Source organism: Pediculus humanus, genomic scaffold (assembly GCF_000006295.1).
Source record: "Pediculus humanus corporis 1103172107561 genomic scaffold, whole genome shotgun sequence".
NCBI lineage: Eukaryota > Metazoa > Arthropoda > Insecta > Psocodea > Pediculidae > Pediculus > Pediculus humanus.
In genome coordinates, this window is record NW_002987176.1 from 663,818 (window position 1) to 689,204 (window position 25,387).

The window sequence follows — 25,387 nt, forward strand, 5'->3', positions numbered from 1 at the left end:
TCTTTAGCTCTCCTTTTTAACAGTAACTGATACTGTCTTTTGTGAAACAAACTGTAAAAAAAGAAAATTCCTTTAATTATGAATGGACGCGACGACGAGGAGGAGGAGGTGGAAAATAATTTTCTATTAAACAATCACCTCAAATCAAAATTTTTCCTTTTTTCCTCCAATTTTCTCCTCTCTTCTATCATGTCCTCGAGTTCTCTTTGCGACTTCATCGTTTTCTTTTCTTCTTTTTTCAATATTTTCTCTTCCTCTTCTTTACATTTAACCAATTCCATTTGCACTTCTAAAAATTTTTTCAATTCCATTTCCGTTTTCTTTCTTTCTTCTTTCAATTCCATATCCTTCGCATCGAATTCCTCTCGTATCCGTTTCAATTCTTCCATGTGTTCCTTCATTTTCTTCTCTTCCTCTTCTCTTTCTTTTCTCTTCTCAATCACTTGTTGTATCCATGATTTTTTAACAAAATCCGAATGTTGTTTCCTTTCGAACTGTAAAACAAATAAAAACTTTTAAAAACCGCAATTTCTTTAAAATCTTCACAGAGAGAAAGAGTCAGAGCGAAAGAGAGTCAGGGAGTCAGAGCGAGAGAGGGGAAGAGTCGAAGAGAGAGGAACAGTCAGAGAGTCAGAGAGAGAAAGAGGAAGAGTCAGAGAGAGAGAAAGAGTCACAGTGAGAGAGAGTCAGAGAGTCAGGGAGTCAGAGAGAGTGAGAGAGTGTCGGAGAGAGAGGAAGAGTCGGAGAGAGTCAGAGAGAGAAAGAGGAAGAGTCAGAGAGTTAGAGAGAGAGAAAGAGTCAGAGTGAGAGAGAGTGAGAGAGAGTCAGAGAGAGTCAGAGAGTCAGGGAGTCAGAGAGAGAGAGAGAGTCGAAGAGAGAGTGAGAGAGAGTCGGAGAGGGAGAGAGAGGAAGAGTCGGAGAGAGTCAGAGAGTCAGAGAGTTAGAGTGAGTCAGGGAGTCAGAGTGAGAGAGAGTCAGAGAGTCAGGGAGTCAGAGAGAGAGAGAGAGAGAGAGTCGAAGAGAGAGTGAGAGAGAGTCGGAGAGGGAGAGAGTGAGAGTCGGAGAGGGAGAGAGTGAGAGAGTGTCGGAGAGAGAGAGAGAGTGAGAGAGTGTCGGAGAGAGAGGAAGAGTCGGAAAGAGAGTGAGAGAGAGTCGGAGAGGGACAGAGTGTCGGAGTGAGAGAGAGAGTGAGGAAGAGTCGGAGAGAGTCAGAGAGTCAGGGAGTCAGAGAGAGAGAGAGAGAGTCGATGAGAGAGTGAGACAGAGTCGGAGAGAGTCAGAGAGTCAGAGAGAGTCAGAGAGTTAGAGTGAGTCAGGGAGTCAGAGAGAGAGAGAGGAAGAGAGTCAGAGAGAGAGAGAGTCAGAGAGAGAGCGAAAGAGAGTCAGAGAGAGAGAGAGAGAGAGGAAGAGTCAGAGCGAGAGAGAGAGTCAGAGAGTGAGAGTGAGTCAGAGAGTCAGAGAGTGAAAGAGAATCAGAAAGTCAGGGAGTCAGAGAGAGAGAGAGAGAGAGAGAGTCGAAGAGAGAGTCAGAGAGTGAGAGAGTCAGAGAGTGAGAGAGAGAGAGAGTCAGAGAGTGAGAGAGAGAGAGTGTGAGTCAGAGAGTCAGAGAGGGAGAGAGTCAGAAAGTCAGGGAGTCAGAGAGAGAGAGAGAGAGAGAGAGTCAGAGAGTCAGAGAGGGAGAGAGTCAGAAAGTCAGGGAGTCAGAGAGAGAGAGAGAGAGAGAGAGAGTCGAAGAGAGAGTGAGAGAGAGAGAGAGTCGAAGAGAGAGTGAGAGCGAAAGAGAGTCAGGGAGTAAGAGAGAGAGTGAGAGAGAGTCAGAGAGTGAGAGAGAGAGAGAGTCAGAGAGAAAAAGAGTCAGAGTGAGAGAGAGTCAGAGAGTCAGGGAGTCAGAGAGAGAGAGACAGAGAGAGTCAGAATGAGAGAGAGAGGGAGACTCAGAGAGAGAGAGAGAGACAGAGAGAGTCAGAGTGAGAGAGAGAGGGAGACTCAGAGAGAGAGAGAGAGAGTCAGAGAGTTAGAGAAAGAGGGAGTGAGTCAGAGCGAGAGAGAGTCGGAGAGTCAGAGAGTGAGAGAGAGAGAGAGTCAGAGAGAAAAAGAGTCAGAGTGAGAGAGAGTCAGAGCGAAAGAGAGTCAGGGAGTCAGAGCGAGAGATGGGAAGAGTCGGAGAGAGAGAGAGGAAGAGTCAGAGCGAGAGAGAGAGAGTCAGAGAGTGAGAGAGTGAGAGAGAGAGAGAGAGTCAGAGTGAGAGAGAGAGAGTCAGAATGAGAGAAAGTGTCAAAGAGTCAGAGAGAGAGAGAGAGAGAGAGAACCTTACATCTCTCAAACTCGGTTGATTTTGCCTCCAATAATGATACATTTTCAAATCTCTTTCTTTTCTTTTCTTTTCTTCTTCCCTGAGCATAAATTCAACGTTAATCGCGTTCAAATCTTCCATCAAAACCTGTTTTCTCTTCTTCTTATTATCCATTTCTTCCGCAAACATTTTCTCTTCCTTTTCGAACAATTCTTTTAATTTCTGACGACGTTTTTCCAAATTTTCTTTTTTCTTTTGTATCCTTTCGGCATCTTGCAATTTCGTAGAACTGAAACAAAACGCATAAACCTTTAGCTGTCGTCGTCGTCGTCGTCTTTCGTACCTTTTTTTTTTTTTTAAATGACTTTTTTCGTCAACCTCGTCTCGTTGGTTATCCAATTCGAATACAAATTAGTGTTAAAATCCCATGTTTTAAAATAGGTACAATTATCGTTCCAAAAATTCAATCTTTCGTATTCGGCTTGTCTTTTTCTCACTAATTGTTCTTCCAATTGTGCCGACCTTAAACGTCTCGAACTGCTCGACGTTGCCACTGATCTGTTCGTTCTAGATCCAAACGTCGACATGTTTTACAAAACTAAAATCCTCGAACCATGCTTTGCAAAAAAATATATATATACCTGAAAAAAAAAACAAATGACTAATAATAATAATGATACTTTTATTCTCCTTTTTTCATTCCTCTCATTCATTGAAATAATAATAATAATAATATTTGATCTTTATGATAATATTAATCAAATCATTTTCAAGTGTGAAAAATATTTACGAAAAAAAAAAAAAAAATACGAAGACATCGAATAATAATAATAATAATTATATCCGGCAAAAAAATTTTTGCCAGTGTGAGAATGTATTCGAAAATAACTTTCTTACACCTACACGCTCTTTCTCTCTCTCCCTCTCTCTCTCTCTTTTTCAAAAGGCGACTGTCCAAAATTTTTTTTTTTTAAATTAATAAGTTTCTCTCTTTTGATTTTTTTAAACAAAAATTTCTTTTTACTCCTATGCATTTCGAACTGACTTTCCCAACCGGTAGCAGGGGGGGTGTGAGGGGACTCAGCCAAAGCCACCACCCAACCAAAACCCCTCCTGGATGGAGGGGCGCTCGCGGGAATTTTAACTCGCGTTTCAGCCTCAACCCCCTCCTGAGCCAGAACTATCAGGTCCGCACTCGAGCACCCATTTGAAGAAGATCCCGGTACTTCCCCTTTTTACCCTTCCAGTGAATTTCCCGATCTGTAACCATCGTTCCTGCAGAATCTGCGAATGTCCGGGGAGAGAAAAAGAGAGAGAGATGTCTGGGATTGCGAATCCCATTGATCATATCTGACTTTCTTTCACTCACAGCTCCGCATTTTCCCTATTTTGGAACAAGTCCCCAGTTTCACACCCCCTCGAACAAGGATCGACGCATCCCCAATAGGGTTCTAGGTCACTTATCCCCTTCGACCTATCGATGATGCTCCTCGATTTTTCAAAAATATTTTTTGGCGCAAAAAAATTCAAGATCAAAAAAATTTTGGCCAGTCTTATAAGCGAAAATTTCTATTTGATGAAATGTGACGATGCCAAAAAGTTTTTTTTTTTTTTTTTTTTTTAGTTTGTTATTGAATGATTACCGATTCACATTTATTTTATTATTATTATTATTAATTATTTTTTTTTGTTAATAATAATTATTATCATCATTATAAGTTTTTTTTATAAAATAAAATTTTCAAAAAATCGGAGTAAAAAAATTTTAAAAAAAATAAAAAATCGTGTTATTATTATTATTCGGAAAACTGTGGATTAAAAGAAAATTAGGCAAGTGAAAATTCATTATGTGAATAACAATAATAATAATAATAATAATAATAATAACAATAAAAGTGTAAGCTAATAATGATAATAATTCATTAAAGTTAAATTATTAACTTATATTTTATTAAATTTATTTTTTTTCGTTTTCAAAAGAATTCTAACCATTTTTTTTTTTTACTTTCTTTCGAGAATAATAATAATAATAATAATAATAAATACAAGAGTGAAGTTAATTTTGTAACATTGGGGAGAAAAAAAAAACATTAAAATTTATAAAATCATCAAAAAATTTTTCTCTTTTATTATTCACATCGATGAAAAGCGATTCGACATTTTGATTTTTTTATTTAAAAAAAATTAGGTTAAGGATAAATATGACACAAAAAAGTAATTTAGTTAAACTAAAAATGGCCGACAGATAAATATAGAGTTTGAACGTCCCAATTATTTGAATTTTTCATTCTCAAAGTTATTGTTTCATTCAACACAAAAATAAATAAATAAATTATTTAAATATTTACAAGTCATCGATTGGGTAAAATACAACAACAACAACAGCAGCAGAAAAATTTTTTTTTCTTTCATGATTTGAACGATTTGGTTGTTTATGCAAAAGTTAATGAAACAAACCTAATACGATTATTATTATTATTATTAATTTCAGGTTATTTATTTACGATTTTAAAATAAATTTTTAATAAAACCTGAGATTTAAAAAAATTTTTCAATTATAGATAATTCCAAAAATGCCTGTCGGTCCTGGAGGATCAAACACTTCAGGAAACCAACCGAGGCAAACGTTTAGGCCCCCATGGGTTAAAGAGGGCCCCCCACCGATTCCCATGCCGAGTCAACCATGGGTTAAATCAAATAGAAATTTTCAACCATCCGAAAATAAGGTACGATTTCGAATTTTCATTTTGGAATGTCACAAAGAAAATTATTATTATTATTATTATTATTAATATTATTTCCAGCAAGAAAATCCACCGCCTTTTTTAAAACAACTTCGTAAGCAACCTTCTATGGATAAACCATCTCCTCCTCCTCCTCCTACGGTTGGACCTGTTGAAAAAAAAACAAATTTACCACCGACGACGAGAGAAAATGGTACGATGCCACCCGGAAATAGAGATATGCTTGCGAAAAACATAATGCCGGAGCAACCGGTGAAAAGGATACCGGAACCTGTACAAAAACCCCCCCTACCGACCGACAGAAGAACATCGGAAGTCAGTATTCCAATAAAAATTGAAAAAACGACGTCGAAAACTATGGTTAAACCACCCCTGGAAAATCAAGTCGTCAAACCTGTGGATAAAATTCCAGGTCCTCCGAAACCTCCACCTTTTATGCCACCGGCACCTCCGGCACCACCACCTCCACCTCCATCGGAAAAAGATTTGGGTAAGTTAATATGAATTAGTTAGTGGTAGTTATGCGAACGTGACGTCATTTTTTTTTTTTTTTTTATTTTCAAAACAATAAATACGAACGTCAATAATATATAAAAAAAAAAAAAAAAAGTTTTCCAACTGTATATTTCATCGTTAAGTAAAATAAATATTTACATGTAATGAAAGCTTCGAGTTTGCCAAAAAAAAAATTTTTAAACGTAATAATAATGATAATGATAATAATAATAAAATTTAAACAGGAAAAAAAATTTTTAAATAAAATCCCAGACAAGATTTTTCTTTTTTAATTTAAAACAAACAAACAAACAGACAAACGAATACGTTCCGTTACGTATAACATTTTATCCTTTACGTTCCTTTTATTATTATTATTATTATTATTATTTATTTTCGTTTAAAAATTTAATCAGCTAATATTAAAATAGAATTTATATCAAGGTTTTTAATAAATTTGGGCAACCTCAACCGTGTCAGGCATTGAATAAAATGATGATGACACGATAATGATAAGAAGGATGGCTGAGGCCTCTCTCTCCCCCCCCCTTGGCCTATAGGCGGCCTCTTCACACCCTTTTTCTTTGTCTTAAACATTTGCCTTTCCCCTTCTCGCTTTCCCCCCCATTTTTTTTTCTTATTACGTGAAACCAACGTTAAGTCATGCAAATATTAATATATTGCGAATTGCCAAAGTTTGCAAAAACCGTTTTTTTTTCTCCCCGTCCCCCCCCCACCCCACCACGCTTCCATCACGCTTCTCTTCCCACGCTTTTCATTTTTTTTTTTTTTTCCGAATGTTTTTAAAAGAGAATCATAAATAAATTTAAACGTAACACATCTTGTATTACACAATACGCGAAATGCGTCGTGCCATTTTTTTTTTCCTTTTGCCCCCCCCCCCCCGTCGATCGGTCTTTTTTTTTTAAATGAAATTTATTACATTCGAATCAATGTCAATTTTTAACCGTCGTAAAAACAAAAAAGAAAAATAAAACTTGGAGAAAATGACGTTTCTAATTGTACATTAAAATTTTACTGAAAAAAATTCATTTTAAACGACATAAAATGGTAAAAAATCTGTTATATTGTCGTGATCATCCGTCATCCTGCCATAACAAAATAAATTGTCCTTCACGTAAAGAATACAGTAGAGGGAGGGGCGCGGTTAAACAACTAAACTAATACAAGATTTTTTTTTTTTTTGTCGACAGTGAAATCGACATTAACGCCTGAAAAGAAACAAAAATTGGAAGCACTAAGATCTCGTCCGAAAAAAAGGCCGGATTGGGGTAACGTAATGAAAGAAATCGAAAGTGGTAGAAAATTAAATCATGTTAAATGTAACGATAGGAGTGCACCACTTTTACCAAGGGTCAAGGCAAAAGGACAGGTACAATATATATAATAATAATAATAATGAGCACTGATTATTATCAAACGTGAAAACTTTTACACGTGAAAATTTTTCAGTTTGTCTACGAATCTGAAAGACCGAATTTGCACAATCAACTCCTAAAACAAATAGAAACCGGAATTAAGTTGAAGCCAACAAAAACCAACGACAGGAGTAAACCTTTTATCGAAGGTACGATTAACCAAATGCTGCCTTTATAATTTGAATAAACCTGTATGATAAATATAAAAATATTTATAGGTCTTAGAAAATTTAGAAGGCAGATGACAATCGAAGAGCAAATTCAAAAATCTGCTTCTATGGCATCACTTGGAATCGTCGAACCTGAACCTGATCCTTTGGACGAAGTAGACGATATCGATAAAGTAAGAGATGATTTGCAAAGTACAAAACAACTTTTAGCAATGGAACTCAAAAACAAAGAAGCATTGGAAAGAGAAAATAAAAAACTGGTAACGAAATTATTAAATTTAGAGGTTGAATTGGAAAAAGAAAAATTTAAAACTAACAAAGAAACGCCGGTAGAAAGCAGTGATTTACAAAAGGTTATTATTATTATTATTCTTAATGATGCTGTCATGTATATTGATAATTTAAAATTTATAAGAAAAAATGTACATTAATAGGAAATTCAAACGTTAAGGGAAGAAGCTAAAAAGGCTAAAGAAATGGCTGAAGAAATGGAAAATAAATTTCATGATATAAATGCACAATATGATTTACTTAAATTAGATTTAGAGGAATCAACGCAAAAAAATCAAAGGCTAGAAAAACAATTAAAAGTTGCTCAGGCTGCTAATTTAGCTAACCTTTCAGGATCACAGCCATTGACAAAACAACCAAGCAAAAAAATAATACACCAAAATAAGGTTCACTAAATTTTTTTTTTTTTTTTGTTAAAAAAAGTTAGCATGTTTTAACCCTACAAGTTTTTTTTTTTTTTTTTTTTTACATGATTATTGTGTATATAGATTCATGAAACTGCAGTGGCCCCAGACTCTCCTGAAGAATCTGAGGAGGAAGAAGAAGAAGAAACTGAAACAGAAACAGAAACAGAAAGTGAAGACAATGGAGAAGATGAAGAAGCACAAAAAGAAAGAAGATTAATGAGAGAACTCAAACTTTTAACAGCAAAACTTGAATCTTATAAAGTAATAATATTTGAACCGTTTCTGCTTTTCAATTCATTTCCTTATTAAAGTTTTTTTTTTTTTTTATTTTAAAACTAATTAAACTGGAAAATATAAAATTTCAGAGAAAAGAAGAAGTGGCCAAAAAGGAGAGAAAAGCATTGAAAGAACAAATGAGTAAAATGCAAAAAGCGATAAAAGATGAAAAGAAAAATTACAAAGTTTTACAAAAGGAAGTTGATAAAATGTCAAAATTATTAGCAGAAGATGATGAAGAAGATGTTGAAGAGGAAGAGGAAATTGAAGATGAAGAAGAAGAATCATCAGAAGAAGAAGAAGAGGAAACTGAAGAGTCAGAATCTGAAGAATCTGAAGGAGATTTACCTGAATCTGCACCATTGGAAAAAAAGAAAATCAATTTACAAAGTAGAACGAAAAGACATGAAAACTTGTTGTCTAGTCTTAAAAAGGGTAATTATTTGTTAAAAGCCAATGTAGATAGGTACAAAGATGAATTGAATAAACAAAAAGAAATGGCACTTACACTTCAAGAAGACTTAAATTCTGTATTGGCAGAACTCGGATGAATTCAACTAAATATTTTTATATATACAAAAATTTTCTTTTTTTTTGTAAATTCTTGTTTTGATATTTCACATATCATAATGTTAATAGCACAATCTGACAATAATTTTTAATATGGGTATTTCATTATATAAATGTCTAAAAACATCAAGCTTTGATAAAATTTTTTTTTTTTTTACTCTAATTCATATGTTTAATTTTGAAGTTTTGTTATTTTTATTTTAAAAAAGTAATTAATCTCCAAATATTGTATATTGCTTTATGTTTTATGAAAAATATGCTTCTTTATAGTAATGGCATTTTTTTTATTGTATTTTTTTTTTTTTATTTTAAGCATATAATTACGTGGTATTCATTCCAAAAATAAATTTTCAAAAATAACTGCTTTATTACATTTTACTTTTGATTATATCAAAACAATTCAAGTATTAATTTTTTATTTATTTTAAATATATATATATTTGCTTGACAAAAAAAAATTATTGTTTTGCTTGATTTTTCCAATTCCTTTGTATAAAAAAAAATTGCTTATTCGAAGTTTACAACAATAATTTCCAACTCTTTAACAAATAATTAGCCCATTAATACTCTTTAGAAAAAGTTCAAGACATTATGCTTAAGAAATAAATGAAATTATTTATTAAAATTCTTACCTTGATATAAAACTACTGGTTAACCGTTACAGTTACTGCAGCCAAATCATGGCGGCAACACAAAAATTTAGATTTTCAAATGTTGGCTACCCCGAAATAATTTTACATAGTCGAGTGTGTGTGTTTGCGTGGTAGTTTTTGGATCTATGGGAAATTTCATTTATTTATATTAATATTCTGGTTAATCAAACTGAAAAAATGTTTGCCTATTTCACGGGGAGTATTTTTTTAGCTATTTTCGTTACCGTTCTTGCAACAGACACAGTAAATACAGACATAGTTAATAATAATGTAGACCGGGCGATTGACATTACTTCACAGCTCGTTAAAACCACTTATAAAGTAACAATGGAAAATACTGGTAAATCACCAGTAAAAACATTTCATTTTGCTATGGAAAAAGACCTAAAGCCGAGCATTTCCTTTATTAGCTGCCATTCGTTAGAGGGAAAAAAGAATTTAAAAATATTATTCACTAATGTACAAGGACATGAAGATAAGCTATTGTGGAAGGTGGAATTAAATAATAATCTTCAACCTGGAAAATCGACTACTGTTGAAATCGAAACCGTACTTACTCATAATTTAAAACCTTATCCTGCAGCCATAACTCAAAAAGAAAAACAATTATTGTTGTATACCGGAAATGCTTACTTCTACAGCCCTTATAAAACACTTAAACAAGTTACAACTGTTATGCTTGGAACAAAAAATGTAGAAAATTATTCTAAAATTAAACCTACCAGCCTTAGTGATACCAATGTAGTTTATGGACCTTACAGTAATGTAGAACCCTTTTCTATTGAAAAAATGGTTGTTCACTATGAAAATAATTCTCCATTTGTTACTGTCACAAATTTGGAAAGAGTCATTGAAGTATCTCATTGGGGAAATATTGCTATTGAAGAAACTATAAGTATGGAACATAAAGGAGCATTGTTAAAAAATTCATTTTCAAGATATGATTATCAGAGAGAATCGCAGTCAGGTTTATCAAGTGTTAAATCATTTAAAACCATTTTACCTGCATCAGCAACAGATGCTTACTATAGAGATGAAATTGGAAACATTTCAACTTCACACATGAGAATTCTTCCAGATTCAGTAGAACTTGATCTACGACCAAGATTTCCATTATTCGGTGGATGGAAAACGAAATACACATTGGGCTACAATGTACCCAGTTATGAATACCTGTACAATTCTGGAAATCAATATTTATTGAAGCTAAGAATACTTGATCACATATTCGATGATATGGTAGTTGAAAATTTAATAACCAAAATAATTTTACCAGAAGGAACGACAAATGTTAAATTGAAAACTCCTTATCAAGTTCAAAGGTTGCCTGATGAATTGCATTTTACATATTTAGATACATCTGGCAGGAAAGTTATTATATTGAAAAAAGATAACCTTGTAGAAAATCACATTCAAGATTTTGAATTAAGTTACACATTCCCAAAAGTTTTGATGCTTCAGGAGCCGCTTTTAGCCATAGCTGCATTTTATATAATGTTTCTATTGGTAATAATTTATGTACGACTAGATTTTTCAATTACCAAACATGATGCAAAAAAAGATGAATAAAATTTAATAAATATTATTATTTAATAATTAATAAAATAATTTGATACTTTTTTATTTTTTTATTATTATTATCCTATCTTAATCAATTTGATTTTTCCTATATTAAATTTATTAATTACAAGCGTAATTAAACCGAAAAAAAAAAAATTTTTCCCAACAACCAAAACTTTTTATTTAGCTTTAAAAAAAAGGAATTAAATTCTTCCGACAAAATGAAAAAGGTTTACTTAAAGCAGTTTGAAAAAAAAAGTATATGAACATTGTTTTTTTCGGTGATAAATAAATTATATATGTATATATATATATTTTTTTTTAATATCCTGCTATCATTAACAAATTTTATAAAAATAAATTAAAAGTGTGATAGAAAAACCAAAAAAAAAAAAAATAACGTGAAATGCTACCATTAATTAATGGAATCCCATTACCCTTAAATAAAATAAAATCAATGCACATTCTTAATATATAAAATAAAATAATTTTTTTTTTTTTGCACTAAAATAATTTGATTCTTCGAAAAAAAAAAAATAATCTCAAAAAAGAAATTAATAGTACCAAATCAGTCTATAAATATTTATATAATAAATAATTCTCAAAACTAAAGCGTACGTTAATAATTATAAATGGTGTTAAAAAAAAAAAAAATGACTTACTTTTTATGAATCTCATTTTTAAATCCATGTGTTATCGGAAAAAACTTGTTTAAAAAATTTAATTTTCTAATACGAAACCATTAAAACAATATTGCTTAACGTGAGTTAAAATAATAAAAATAATTTAAATCAAGGAACCTAAGGGAAAACACAAACTTCTCAAAAATGATATTGACTAATATTAAAAATCAATAAAACGTTATTTCGGCTTTTTCTCGTTCGATAGATCGATCGAATCGATATATCGATAAATTAACGAATAATATTACTGGCTCTCCTTTCCGTTCCCACGCCTAAAATGACGTGATCCGTACTTAAAATAACGTGTTCGTCTTCCGCGTTTATTCTTTGGCTTCTTTTTTCTTCCAACTGAGCTTCTTTCATCCATTCGTCAATTTCGCTCCTGTACATTCTTCTCTGAAGAACGTCTTTATTTCTAGGACGACATCCAATGAATGTAGTGGTCCCCTACAAAAAAAAAAAATTTTTTAAAGTTACAGTTAACCAAAATTTATTTCATTTTTCAACATTTTTATAACTTCTAATGTTTTACTACTTACCCCGATAATAAGATCATTTTTCAAAGCTTCCATGAGGCGATGATCTTCTATCCAATTTTGAATATCGTCCCAATTTAAATGAATTTCTTCGTGAAGCATTTTCTCTTCTGAAAATTTCAATTAATAGACTCAGAGCGTTAGTTTGATTGATTAAAATACATTTTTTTTTTTTTTTTTTTTAAATTTCAATTTTCTTCGAGTACTTTTGAAGCAATTTCAAGAGCTTTATGCGAATGATTTAAAATTAACTAAATTCTTACCATCTCTTTTGCTCGTTTGTCTTTTATAATGAATACGAAATCTAAATGATTGAAGTACACTAGCAACTACAATAGTAAGCACAACCATAGTGAATAAATAAAAAGCGATAAAATAAAGTCTAGAATATGAATGTGCAACTGACACATATCCGTTCATGACGATGAACCAGTTGTTCACGACAGTGAGTTCAAATAATGTAACACCAGATGTTAAAAGATTTTCAAATGAATTCAAATAATAATAACTGAGAGAATTTGAATCATTATTACTGAACTTGTAAAATTCTTCCACTGTTGTGTTTCTGTAAAAAAGTTGTTTGAATCAAAATAAAAATTTTTCCTCATTTTTAAATCATTCAATATCTTTTAGAAAACTTACTTGCAACAATTTCTCATGTCATATCCAGCAAATAATTCCATACCAATTATTGCAAAAAAATAATACATAACCAGCATAACAACTGCGACTGAGCACATTAAAGGAGAAAGAATAACTACAGTCCCGAAAACATCTCGATATCTTTTTTTCGTTTTAAAAAGACGAATGAGCCTAAAAAAAAAAAAAAATTTTTAACAATTTTAAAAAAATTGTTAAATTGCATATGGGTCAACAAATAATTGTACAAAAAGTTTTTAAAAACTACCTCAGTGGCCTTAACAATACAACATAAATAAAATTTGGAAAAACCGATAGCAAAAGAACACCTAAAAGTGCTAGAAGTGTGACTGTAAAATCGAATAAATTCCACCCTGAAGAAAAGTATCTTGTGATACCCATTCCCAAAACTTTTATGAGTGCTTCTAATGCATATACTACAATAAGAAAATTTATATTGAAATTAAATAACTAACTACAATAATAATTCAAAGTTAATAACAATTTAGATTAACTTACATCCTAAAAATAAAATTGTGTCCCATGATGCACAAAACAATCTGGCAGATTCATTTAAATCATTCGGATTTAATTCAGCAGTTCTAATTATCATTGCAAAAAGATTTGCAACAACTAGTGAATCTTAACAAAAAAAAAAAAAACTAGTTATCATGATTTTTTTTTTTTTGAAAAATGATAATTGATCATAGAGTGAAATAAATACTTACAAATTATGTGTTCGAAATAAGACCAATTTGTTAAATTATTGCAAAACCTGCAAATCACTTGTATTGGCTCCCATGAAGCATGAAACCATGGAATTTTACTGAATTGAGCTTCCCAAAGTAATTCATTTGCGTCGTAAATTGAATAAAACTCTTCTAATGATAATCCATTTGCTCCAGATGTATTGAGTTGCTTATACATTAAAACAACATCTCTCAGAGCTAAATTAAAAAGAAAATTAATTTTAGTATTAAACATTAAGTTGATTAAGTTATTTAAAAAAATCGGTAAATTTACTCACACTTTTTGGGAGCATAATATCTCATCAGTCCTCTAAAATGTTTGAATTCAATTTTGTTCGCTTCTTGCACTGTAACTAGTAATTTAAAAGCATGTTGACATGCTTTCCTTTTATGTAACAAAAGTTTTTTAAACTTTTCCGTTTCAATTCTAGTAAAGGTTTCATAAACTACAGCTAACATCTGTAATTGTATAAATAATGCATTACATTTATGGAATTTTTTTAACAACAGTTAATAGTTGCAACAAAAACTTACCAAGTTCATTAATACATATAAAACTATACATAAATATGATATGAAAAATATTGCATTCCATTTTGATTTAGAGTAGGATGGCATCATGACATCTGGAAAACTAATAATTTTCAAATAGTATTTTTTAAAATGCACTTATTATCAATAATTAAACAAATATTAAATAATTCTTACTTAGCTGTAGTAAGTAAAACGAATAAACTGATAAAGCTGTCTTCCAAACTTGTGAAGTATTTATCTTTGGGATTATTGCTAAATAAAAAAAACCCTAATAAGCTATAAATGGAAACGAAAAATAATAATAAACCCATCATATCCAAAATAGGAGGTAATGATTGAAAAATTTGACGAATAAATCGTCTAACACCTCCACAATGTTTAGTATCTACAATAAAAATTGGCCTTAAAGCTCTTGTCACTCTAAAATGAGATGATTGTCGAATCACAACTGTAACTGCCTCTACAAACATTATCACTAATGTTGTACCCTACAAAAATTTTTAAATTATTTATTTAAACAATATAAACTTGCTTATTTTAAAAGAAATAAATAAAATAGACCTGCCTTTAACATTGTTCTTTTGTGATGTAAAACTGTTTTCCAACCAATCCATCTTAATTTTAAAGCTAACTCTCCCCCAATGACAAGAAGACAAAGTAATTCTATTGATCCATGAGCACCTACTGGTAATTTAAAAAGTGGAACTGCTGGTTCTTCAACAAAAGCCAAGAGTAACAACAAAACTGATGTAAATAAATCCAGTCCATAATACCATGTATTGTGTACAAGAAGATAAGCTGGTAGCTCTTCAGCATTCTTTGGATGGGAACTGAACTTTTCATTGTTCTCTCCTTCCTACCAAAAATTACAGTGAAAGAGTGACTAGGTATTTTTCCAACCTATGTCAACTTCTGGATGGGTGCCTATATTTTGATATAGAGATTATTTTTTATGTGCAAGGTTAGTTAAAAATTATTGTGAAAATTTTTGGAAATAAGAAAGCAGTTTTTCCTAAGATTTGTGATAGAAATAATTTCCTACATTAATAAGAATTGAGTAGAATTCTACCTCAAGATAAATTGCAGCTTCATGATAATTTAACTCCCAGAAATTGCCATTATTACTAGAAGAATTTCCTCGATTCTGTAGTTCGACAACTTCTTCTCTATTTAAGCCATTTGAACTACCTAATTCACATTGATATTCTTCATTCAAACTTATATTAATACTAGGATGATCTGTAAACAAAGAGTATTGCAAAAAACTCCTTTCTTAATGATAATAATAAAAAAATAATTTGAAATTATTAGTAAATAAAAAAAAAATTTTTTTTGTTTCTTTTTTTTTTAAATAAAAATTAAGAAAAATAACAATTTAAAATTTACAGGTAATTTAAATAAACTACGATAGATATATCGGAGTAGTTTACATAATTTTAAAATAAATTGATTTAAATTAATAATTTTAAAAAATTATTTAAAGTATATTGGTTTTAAATTGTGTACCCTTTTTAGAACTCGGTAAGGTTTCTTCCAGATTAACAAATTCATTATTAAATTTTGAATATCCATCAGCGCGAACACTACTGATTCCAGTCGCCATTAATGAATTTCGATTTGAAATCCTTTCAACAGGTCATGTGACACCGTTTACAAAAATTAAATTTATAGCGAGAAATAAAGTGAAACTTTCTTGTACCAACATAACAAAACTTAAAGCACTGTCTACAATCCAATAGTGTCGAGCCAGAGGTACGTGGAAAAATTTCTAACTTAAATTATAAATCCAACGAATCCAATTATTTTATTAATAATACTAGCTCTATTTTAAAAAAATTTTCTCCTATAAACTTCATACTTATTAGAATTGTGAATAATTCGATACCTGTTTTTAAGTTTTAGTAGATCTCGAAATTTGTAGTAGTGTGCAAATGTGCCAAAATGTTTTGTTTGAGTGAAAAATATGTATCGTTCTATTAAACCTTATTTTTAAACTTACAGGACTTTCTTCTCTGGAATATGGCTCCTACGAAGCCGGAGGCCAAGGTGCTTCCTAAGAATGATAAAACCAAAAGCGTAAAAGATGGTAAAGTAGCTAAATCTGTCGTAAAAACTAAAAGCGCCAAGAAGAAAAAGAAGGGTCGTCCAAGAAACTACGATCTTGGCAATGGTGTCTACAGGTTTAGCAGGACCCAAATGTTCCACAAAAAAGCTAAATACAAGTTTATTGGGAAAAAAAATCCTAAGGTGTGTAAACAATATGCTTTAGTCACGTTTATTTTTATTGTAATATAAAGCTTAGGTAATAATTTATTTTATGGTTTTTTTAAGTAGAAAGTGAAGCCTAAAAAGCCGAAAACTGTAGAAAAACCAATTGGAGGTGATAAAAATGGTGGAAAGCGTATTGTATTATTAAGAAAAAGGCGTAACTACTACCCAACTGCGAAAAGGTAATTATGTATATGTTCATTAAGAATATTGTAAAACAATTAAAAGTACTGAGACTTAGAGTCATTACCAAACTATTATACAGTATTGGCAATGCTGAAGTTCTCAGAAATTAAAATATCATTGCTTATGCCCCGACTTCATGTCAATATGTTGTTGGGTACCTCTTTATGAAACAATTGCTTTGATGTTAAATATAAACAATTTCTTGTAAAATAGTACCTGAAATTTACAAATTAATTTTTTAAATTTCTTAGAATTAATCGTCATCCATCAAAGAAAACTTTTAGCCAACATACACGTTATACCAGGAAATCTTTACTTCCTGGAAGAGTTTGCATTTTGTTGGCTGGTAGGCATAAGGGTAAAAGGGTAGTTTTGCTTAAAGTTCTTAAGAGTGGATTATTGCTTATCACAGGTCAGTAACATTCTCGCAGGTAAAATTTTTTTTCGCAACATTTAGTAACAAGTTTCAATATTTTTTTACATTTCATTTTTTGCACATTAGGTCCTTTCAAAATTAATGGATGCCCTCTTCGAAGAATATCTCAAAATTATGTTATTGCAACAAAAACAAGAGTGAATATTAATAAAGTAAAAGTGCCCGAACATTTAAATGATGAATATTTCAGAAGAATAAAGCCTAAGAGGGCTAAGAAAGAAGAAGGTGACATTTTTGCCAAGAAGGTTGAGGTAAGAGAGCATCAATATAAATTTTTTATTTTTTTATTTGTATAACCTGAGCCTAGAGTCATTGACAATTTAATTATATCTTGTTAATGCTAAAGGACCTCAGAGAGCAAATTTCATTTTATGCCCCAATTTTTGATAATTATATTGAAGTTGGGCCTCCATTCATGAAAACATAAATTTATTGAATCACACAAAAAATTTCCTAGGAAACAATTTATTTATTTTTGTTTGTTTGTTTTCATAATTTACAGGTTTACACAGTTTCGGAAAAGAGGAAATTGGATCAAAAGGAAGTTGACAAAGCAGTTATAAAAGCAATTAAAGGCCACAGAGACCATCTTCTAATAATCAAATATTTGGCTGCAATGTTTGGATTGAAAAAAACCCAATATCCTCACAGACTTATTTTTTAAGCTTGGATTTTGGATTGTTTTTAAGTCTTAAATATAAAAAAATTATTAATAGAAAGAGAGTTTTTATTTTTTATAACCCTTTAATTGCAACTCGTTTATAATTCAATGGTAAAAACAAAATTTTTTTTATCAGGCCAAGCCATAAATAGATGTTTTATTTTGTGCTAATTTTCTTAAACCTGTTTAATCCCTTCACATACAATTTACACTTTTTATTATTTCCCTCTCATTATACAAAAATATCATTTTAATTTATTTTTTTTGTAAAAAAAGAAGGTTAATATGATTAAAAATTTGGAAAATATAATCTGATAGATGATAAAAATAATTAAATGAATCACACACATGGTTATAAATAATTTTTTTTTTCTTTCAGTTATATTTAAAGTAATTTTCTAAAAGAATTTTGATGAGAAATTCTAACAAGTCATTTTTAGAATAGAGCAGGTAATTAATTTAAAACTCGAGTTAATAAAATAAAGGAAAAGAAAAACAAATGAGATAATTATCATCACACAATATTTGACCCTAAAAAAAAAAATAAATAAACAGGAAGAAATTATAATTAAATTAAATTAAATGATTTAATAATTGGTTACTACTACTCTTTACGAATAAACACTTATTAAAATTTTATACAACCTTGCAAAATAATATATTTATATATTTATGTGTGTGATGTTTTAAAGAATAATTGTGATGATTATTAATTCAAGGTTTTGTTTTAATTTTTTTTTTTTTTTTTTTTTTTTGTTATATAACATTAAATGTAGAAAAATTTTTACCTCACTGATATAATTTTAAGTATTAAGGAAATGACACAACATTAAAAAACAATTATTTATTTCCCAATGTGACTAATTGTTAATAACAAATAATTTAAATAATTTTTTTTTTTTTTTATTTAAACTCTGGTGATTCGAAAAGACAAAAATGGCTAAAAAAATTTTAACTTTTATCACACCATCTTTAAATCCCTATAAAATTAATTATTAAATTAATTTATTAGTTTTGAAAACTTTTTATTAAGAGAAATTTTTAAAATTTATCAATTCTTTCATAATTGTTGTTATGAATAGAAATTGTTTTTAAAGTTATTTAATAAATTTTCACTCTTATCTATTATTATTATTAATAATTTATCAAACTACTTACATTTTCCCTATCCCCTCATTCATTAAACTCTTTCAAAAAAGTTGAATTATTTAAAAAAAAAATAATACAATGATGGTATTTAATAATTATTTAAACAAAAAAAAAAGTTATGCAATTAATGACTTAATTTTTCATAAAATAAATTTTAAATTACTTTTTTTTTTTTGTTTGGTTAGTATTGCATATTAGTATTGTCTTACAGGAATCAAGGTACATAAACAAAGAATTAACCATAACTTATTATTTCAATTATTATCATTATTATTACTATTATTATTATCAAGTTGTGAAATTTCAAAATACTTTTCGATTAATCCCTTTTGTAAAACCGTGCACGTCGTTTTTTTTTTTTTGATGTTCAATTTTTAAACTTAAAAATATTAAAATTTTTCATAATCATCGTAATTGTTGCAATAAACGACCGCAAAAAAAAAAAAATGGAATGCTTCACGCGTTACATATCAAATATGATTTTAACATAATTTGACGTGAAATTTTTCTTCTTTTTTTCTTTTTAAATTTATCACGATAAGAGAAAAATTAAATGATTTTTAAAAATACCCTACAGGATAGTAATTAAATAAAATTTTACAAAGAAATGACACGTACTCGTGACGTATATTTAAAAAAAAAAAACCCGGTAATGGGGTTTCGTTAATTTTGTATTTATTGCTAACCTTCAGATATGGAAAAAAAAAAAACAAAAATGAAGAGACGGTGTGCCTTAAGGTTTATAAAAATATCTATTTAATTATGTGGTAAAATATACCTTAATTGATTTTATTGTTAAACTAAGTTAATAAAAGAAGTACGCGACGAGAAAATTATAAAAAATTTTTTTAGTTAATAATAAAAATAATGAATTATTTAATTGTGACCGTTATTTTTTGTTCGTTATCATTTTGTCAAACTTTAAAACATTCATTACGTATGTATATTTAAAATAAGTTAATAATTTTTTATTTATTTATTTACTAAATGTTTATTAAATATTTATTTGTTTTAATTTTTTAATAAAACAAATTTAAATTTAAATTTTTTTGTTTAAAACTTTTTAATACCAAATTTGGTTATTGAAAAATTACAACGACAGGGTCATATATCATAATTTATTTATAAAATTTTTGTAAGTTATATATATATTAAAAAATATATTATTAAATTATTTTCTAACAAACAAACAAACGCAGACAACAAATCAAACAACCAATTATGGTATTGTTTTATATTTAAGGTAATCTTCATTATAGGATACTTTAATTTTTCCGTCTGGGTTCCCATTTTTTTTTTTCTTTTTCATTTCTTCCAAATCGGGTATTGAAAAAATTATGGAAAAAAAAAATAAAAATCAGGTTTTTGTATCGGTCCAATTACTATAACAAACAACAACAACAACAACAATTTTTTTTTTATTAAAAAACCGTGAAGGACTCATTGAACTCATTTTTTAATAATAAAAAAAAAAATTAACGTTATCGGTGATATGATTTTTCTTTCATTCTTCTTTATCTTAACGAGAAATTTTTATTATTATTATTATTAACTTGTTGTAATTTTAAAAAAAAAAAAAACCAAGCTTATTATTATTATTATTATTATTAATTAACACTTTTAATAATATATCCCTAACCATTATTATTATTATTATTATTAATCTTTTAATAATGTAATTTTAACCTTTTAATTTTAAATTGACCAATTAAAATGAGAAAGTTATTGAAAAATATCAGTTATTTGCTTATGTACTCATTTAAAATTGAAATAATAATAATAATAATAATAATAATAATAATAATAATAATTTTTGTTTTTTTAGCAAAGAATTTCATAAAATGTAAAAAATCGGATTCAGATTTTGGTAAATGCATACAAGGTGCTGTGCAAGATGCATTTAAAAAAATGAGAACAGGTACGAATATTATTATTATTATTATTATTTTAATAAGAATGTTATTTAACCGTGCACGCATATCGTCGTGGTAGCAGTAATAATGGATTCATTATGATGTTAAAAATAAAAAAAAAATTTGAAAATAAAAGTTGTAAAAATTAATTAATTTATTCTGAAGGTTTTTATATTGACTCCGTCCTTAAACTTTCTACGTGCCTGTACCTGTGTGTGCGTGCGCGTGAGTCTTTTTAATTAATTCTGTGAATTTTGTTTTTGTTGTTAAAGATGGAATTCCAAGTTTAGGTGTTTTGCCTCTGGAACCTTTAGTCGTTAACGATATTAAAATAGATCCAGGATCAGATGGACCGGTTACTCTTAAATTACATTTTATGAATTTAAAAATGTATGGAATTCCCGATTCTAATTTTATCGAATACAAGTAAGTAAGATTATTTTTTTAAAAATAATTTGTCGTGGCATCAGAATTTAAAAAATCTACTACATATTTTACATTAATCAATTTTTTTTTTTAAAGCGTAAATTTAAACGAAAGAAAATTAATGACGACGGCTTTAACGTCAAAATTATGGTTCGAAGCTGATTATAAAGCCGATGGTAAAGTTCTTTTACTTCCGGTTAAAGGTTCTGGAAAATGTAATGTCACCTTGTGTAAGTTAAACACGCATATTATTATTATTATTATTATCGACTATAGTTTTAGACAATTAAACGTCGAAAAATTAATTAATTAACGTCGTAATTATTTAAAAATCCTTGTTAAATTGTTACCGCGTAACCTATTGGAAAATTCAAAAGAAAAAAAATGATTTATTAATAATAATGATAATGATAATAATGATTTTTCATTATCAATCGAATAATAATTATTTATATAATAATTGATAAAAACTAATTTGGTAACATTTTATTAATTTATTGTTAAGTTTTTCTCTTTCTTTCTCTATGAATTTCAGTCGATTTGAAAACGGATGCAGAATTACAATTTAAACCGGAAGTTAAACGTAAAGAAACTTATTGGATTATACAAAGTTTTAAAAACAAATTCAATCCTCAAAAGGCAACAGTTTATTTCGAAGGACTTTTAGGAGATCAACGTTTGAGTACGTGTATCATCATCATCATTATTAGTATTTCGAATTGTAATAAATTTTATTTATTTATTTATTTATTTAGGCTTGGGAATAAATAAATTTTTAAACGATAATTGGAAAGTTGTTTTCGACGAATTGGGACCATCTTTCGAAGATGCTTTCGGTGCCGTTTTTAAAGAATTGACACACAGAGTTTTCAGCAGAGTACCCATCGATAAAATATTTTTAGAATAATAATAATAATAATAATAATAATAATAATAATAAAGGTTTTAATAATAAATAAATTCAATTTTTTAAATTATTTTTCCTTCTTATTTTTTTTTTATCATTAATTTATAAATTACGTAATTATTATTATATTTTTATCGATTTACCCTTAATCTCATATTAACATTTATACGAGATAAAAATTATTATTATTATTATTAAATAATATAACGAATCGTTTATCAAAAAAAAATTTTTCTCAAAAATCAATTAACCTAAAGACATTAGCGGAAGTGAAAAAAAAGAAAATTTTCTTTTTTTTATTTATTTAAATTCTTATGATCTTTAACATCGGAAAAACAAAAACAACAAAAGTTGGATAATCATTTTTTTTTTTTTTTTGTATCCAAAGCAATTTAAATTTATTATAATCGTGTCAATTAAATCAATATTTAAGAGAGATAGATAGATAGATAGAGAGAGAAGAAAACAACCGTAAAAGGAAAAAGTGTAATATTTTATTTATTAAAAAAAAAAAAACCTTTAAAAAAAAAAAAGGTTAAGGCATTGAATCGTTTTTTTTTTTTTTTTTTTTTACTTACAACTTCCCTTATTTGGTAAAAATTTTTACTCACGGTAATAATAATAATAATAATAATTTACGAGTATATATAAGCACGCGCACACGTGCACTTACACTATAAGATATAAAGTCCAAATTTCTTTATTAGGTTATAATAAAAAAAAAAAAAAAGGAAAAAAAAATTAATTTCGTTCGTTTAATTTTTTTTTTTCCCCCCACGTTATTACATTAATAATAATAATAATAATAATAAATGAGATTTAATATGAAGTTACCGTATTTTCCTGGGGAGTCCATTATAAAATCCCATTATACGGGTTAAAAAAATTTTCTTTTTCTACGCCCACTTGAGAAGAAGAAAAAGGAAAAAAAAAACGATCATCGACAAGTGTTAAAAAAAAAATTTAAAATTTTTTATGTAATTTACTTGTCAAAAATTATTATTATTATTATCGATTGTTTTTATTGATTGATTGATTGATTGATTTTTTAACTTACATAAGATATAATACCACCCATACGTTAATTATTTCAATGACAAATATGAATTGCGGAAGGTTTTTTTTTTTGTTAATAATTTTAAAAAAAAAAAAAAAAAAAAAACATTTTGCGGGATCTCGAAAAATTTATTTTAAATGAGGAAAAAAAAAATAAACTTTGACCCCTACGTAAAAGGTCAAATTTCGAAACGTACAAATTTTTTTAAATGTTATAATAAACATCATCGCATCATGTCGAAAATTTTTATTTTAAAGATTTGATAATTAAATAATAAACGACGCCATTATTAACTCACACTTATGGAGAAATTTGACAAATTTTTTTATTTTTTAATTTTGGAAAATAGAAAATTCTGGAAGGTTATATATTACAAATTAAATATAAATTCAAGGTGAAAACACAAAAATTTGTCGTTTTTTTTTTTCCTTTTACCATTTAAAGTATTGAAACAAACGGTTTCATTGAAAATTTAATTCGTGATGACTTTAGAAAAAAAAAAAAAAAAATGATCAAGGACGATAAAAACTAGACTCAATAGTGTGGGCGAATCGTTGAAAAAATTATTATTATTATTATTATTATTTTTCATGAGTTTAATAAAAAAAAAACGCCCGAAAGGAATTAAAACAAAAATGGCAATTTTTTGTAGTAAAAAAAAAAAAATCCTTTGATATATATAAAAGTCAGTCAGTCAACTTCTTCCTCTTTTTTCTAAACATGGAGGAAAACATGAATTTGTTTTTTTTTTTTTTTTTTTTTTTTCAACAAACAACCTCTTGTAAATTATGTTTTCCCAAAAAAAAATTTGTATATAAAAACAACCATTTTTGTTTTGTTAAGTTAAGTTTGTTTGTTGCTCTAAAGAAAAATCAACCATTTTACCCATCATCCTATAGTTTATTTTTTATAATAACAATTATTATTATTATTATGTGAAAAAAAATGATGTTTAAAATAAATAATAATAATAATTTTTTTTTTAATATACAAATCGTTGTCTGATTCCACGTTAAAAAACAATATGAAATGAAAACTTTTATAAAAAAAATTTTTTGCAACAAACAACCAAAGGTTGTTCAACCTTGAAATTAATCTAAAAAAAAAAAAATTTTTTTTAAATTTGCGTATCTTTAGGAAGGACGAAAGAAGAAGAAAAAAAAAATTTTTAACGTGGAAGTAGAATAATAAATTTTTTTTTTAACTTGAACCAAACCTTGAACTCTTGAGGAATCTCTTGTGTTTTTTCGCAATTGATTATTGTCAACTTTAATTTGCAAATAAGGTACACGAAACTCGCAAAATTCTTAAACCCTTTAATAAAATAAAAATGCAACAAACAAAGGAAATAATTATGACAATTCAAAGGAAATTAAATGGTAACACAATATATAAAAAAATTATTTTTAAAGGAAATGGATTAGTTATTTAAAATGGCGAAATGATTATATCAAAACAAAAAAATTTTTTTTTTTTTAAAACCTACGATTTTATTATTTAACCGTGTATTTATTTATAATAATAATAATAATAATAATAATAATAATAATAATAATAATAATAACAGTTAATATGGTAACCCAAAATTATTTTTTTTGTGCATTTTAATAAAAATAATAACAATTATATATAAAATCAATGAGTGCGCGTTCGATTGTGTATTATTTATTAAATTATACATATATATATATATTAATTAATAATTCGTAAAATGCTATTAATAATAATAATAATAAACAAAACTTTTAATTATTTTTATTTATTTATTATAAAAAAGAAAAATCCAAACGAAATAATCGATTAATAAATCAATCAATGAATCACTTATCGAATTTGGTAAATGCGTAAATTTTTTTTATTTTTAATAAAATATTATTAATATCTATGTATTATTATTTATTTATATATCTATGTAATTATTTATTTATAAATAAATATATATGTATATATAATTAGGCACGACTAAATATACAGTTCTAATCAATTTCTAACATTAATTAATTATTTATTTATTAATAATAAAGTTCAAAAAAAAATTTTACTTTTTAAATAAGCCTCATCATCATTATCATTATCATCGTTTAAAACGAAAACGAGAAAATAATAATAATAATAATAATAAAAAAGGAGGGCGCTGGTGTTCCATGGTTGACAAGCCTTTTTGTCATATCGTTTTCTTTAATTAATTTTAATAGTTTTTTTTTTAGGGTTTATTTATAAGTTATATATCAAAGTTTGTATTTAATCTAGTTTACAGTGATATAATTAGTTTTAAATTATTTAGTAATAACTGTATTATCTCAAGTTTAATTTACAATTGTTCACGATTCCATGTGACAAAAGGA

The 25,387-nt window shown here is 28.1% G+C and overlaps 7 protein-coding genes across 7 annotated transcripts in view; 5 read left to right on the plus strand and 2 right to left on the minus strand.

Annotated features, from left to right (window-relative positions):
• Nucleotides 1-2,880, minus strand: part of Phum_PHUM215290 (uncharacterized protein) — a gene marked incomplete at both ends in the record, with an annotated part of 5,386 nt that extends 2,506 nt beyond the window's left edge. Inside the window, 4 exons of the mRNA XM_002425634.1 lie at nt 1-51; nt 139-494; nt 2,315-2,582; nt 2,672-2,880. The exon at nt 1-51 is cut by the window's left edge and continues 87 nt beyond it. Coding sequence (XP_002425679.1) covers nt 1-51; nt 139-494; nt 2,315-2,582; nt 2,672-2,880 — 884 coding nt within the window. The remainder of the gene's footprint in view (nt 52-138; nt 495-2,314; nt 2,583-2,671) is intronic.
• Nucleotides 2,881-4,866: 1,986 nt separating this feature from the next.
• Nucleotides 4,867-5,541, plus strand: Phum_PHUM215300 (uncharacterized protein; the record flags this gene model as incomplete). Its single annotated transcript, XM_002425635.1, has 2 exons — nt 4,867-5,019; nt 5,098-5,541. The coding sequence occupies 2 exons, from the start codon at nt 4,867-4,869 to the stop codon at nt 5,539-5,541; spliced, it is 597 nt and encodes a 198-aa protein (XP_002425680.1).
• A 1,059-nt stretch (nt 5,542-6,600) lies between these two features.
• Nucleotides 6,601-8,666, plus strand: Phum_PHUM215310 (uncharacterized protein; the record flags this gene model as incomplete). Its single annotated transcript, XM_002425636.1, has 7 exons — nt 6,601-6,670; nt 6,747-6,925; nt 7,006-7,120; nt 7,190-7,524; nt 7,576-7,818; nt 7,921-8,100; nt 8,205-8,666. 7 exons carry the CDS (start codon nt 6,601-6,603, stop codon nt 8,664-8,666), a joined length of 1,584 nt encoding a protein of 527 aa, XP_002425681.1.
• Nucleotides 8,667-9,515: 849 nt separating this feature from the next.
• On the plus strand, nt 9,516-10,888 carry Phum_PHUM215320 (Dolichyl-diphosphooligosaccharide--protein glycosyltransferase 67 kDa subunit precursor, putative; the record flags this gene model as incomplete). The annotated part of the gene is made up of 2 exons (XM_002425637.1): nt 9,516-10,736; nt 10,769-10,888. The coding sequence occupies 2 exons, from the start codon at nt 9,516-9,518 to the stop codon at nt 10,886-10,888; spliced, it is 1,341 nt and encodes a 446-aa protein (XP_002425682.1).
• Nucleotides 10,889-11,812: 924 nt separating this feature from the next.
• On the minus strand, nt 11,813-15,642 carry Phum_PHUM215330 (uncharacterized protein; the record flags this gene model as incomplete). The annotated part of the gene is made up of 13 exons (XM_002425638.1): nt 11,813-12,028; nt 12,121-12,227; nt 12,381-12,682; nt 12,760-12,930; nt 13,025-13,193; nt 13,276-13,398; nt 13,485-13,703; nt 13,784-13,964; nt 14,040-14,139; nt 14,214-14,514; nt 14,601-14,895; nt 15,109-15,311; nt 15,546-15,642. The coding sequence occupies 13 exons, from the start codon at nt 15,640-15,642 to the stop codon at nt 11,813-11,815; spliced, it is 2,484 nt and encodes an 827-aa protein (XP_002425683.1).
• Nucleotides 15,643-16,058: 416 nt separating this feature from the next.
• Phum_PHUM215340 (60S ribosomal protein L6, putative) lies at nt 16,059-17,593 on the plus strand (the record flags this gene model as incomplete). Its single annotated transcript, XM_002425639.1, has 5 exons — nt 16,059-16,286; nt 16,374-16,489; nt 16,745-16,905; nt 16,996-17,180; nt 17,432-17,593. 5 exons carry the CDS (start codon nt 16,059-16,061, stop codon nt 17,591-17,593), a joined length of 852 nt encoding a protein of 283 aa, XP_002425684.1.
• A 2,859-nt stretch (nt 17,594-20,452) lies between these two features.
• On the plus strand, nt 20,453-21,985 carry Phum_PHUM215350 (uncharacterized protein; the record flags this gene model as incomplete). The annotated part of the gene is made up of 5 exons (XM_002425640.1): nt 20,453-20,657; nt 20,925-21,078; nt 21,175-21,308; nt 21,614-21,760; nt 21,834-21,985. The coding sequence occupies 5 exons, from the start codon at nt 20,453-20,455 to the stop codon at nt 21,983-21,985; spliced, it is 792 nt and encodes a 263-aa protein (XP_002425685.1).
• Nucleotides 21,986-25,387: the final 3,402 nt, after the last annotated feature.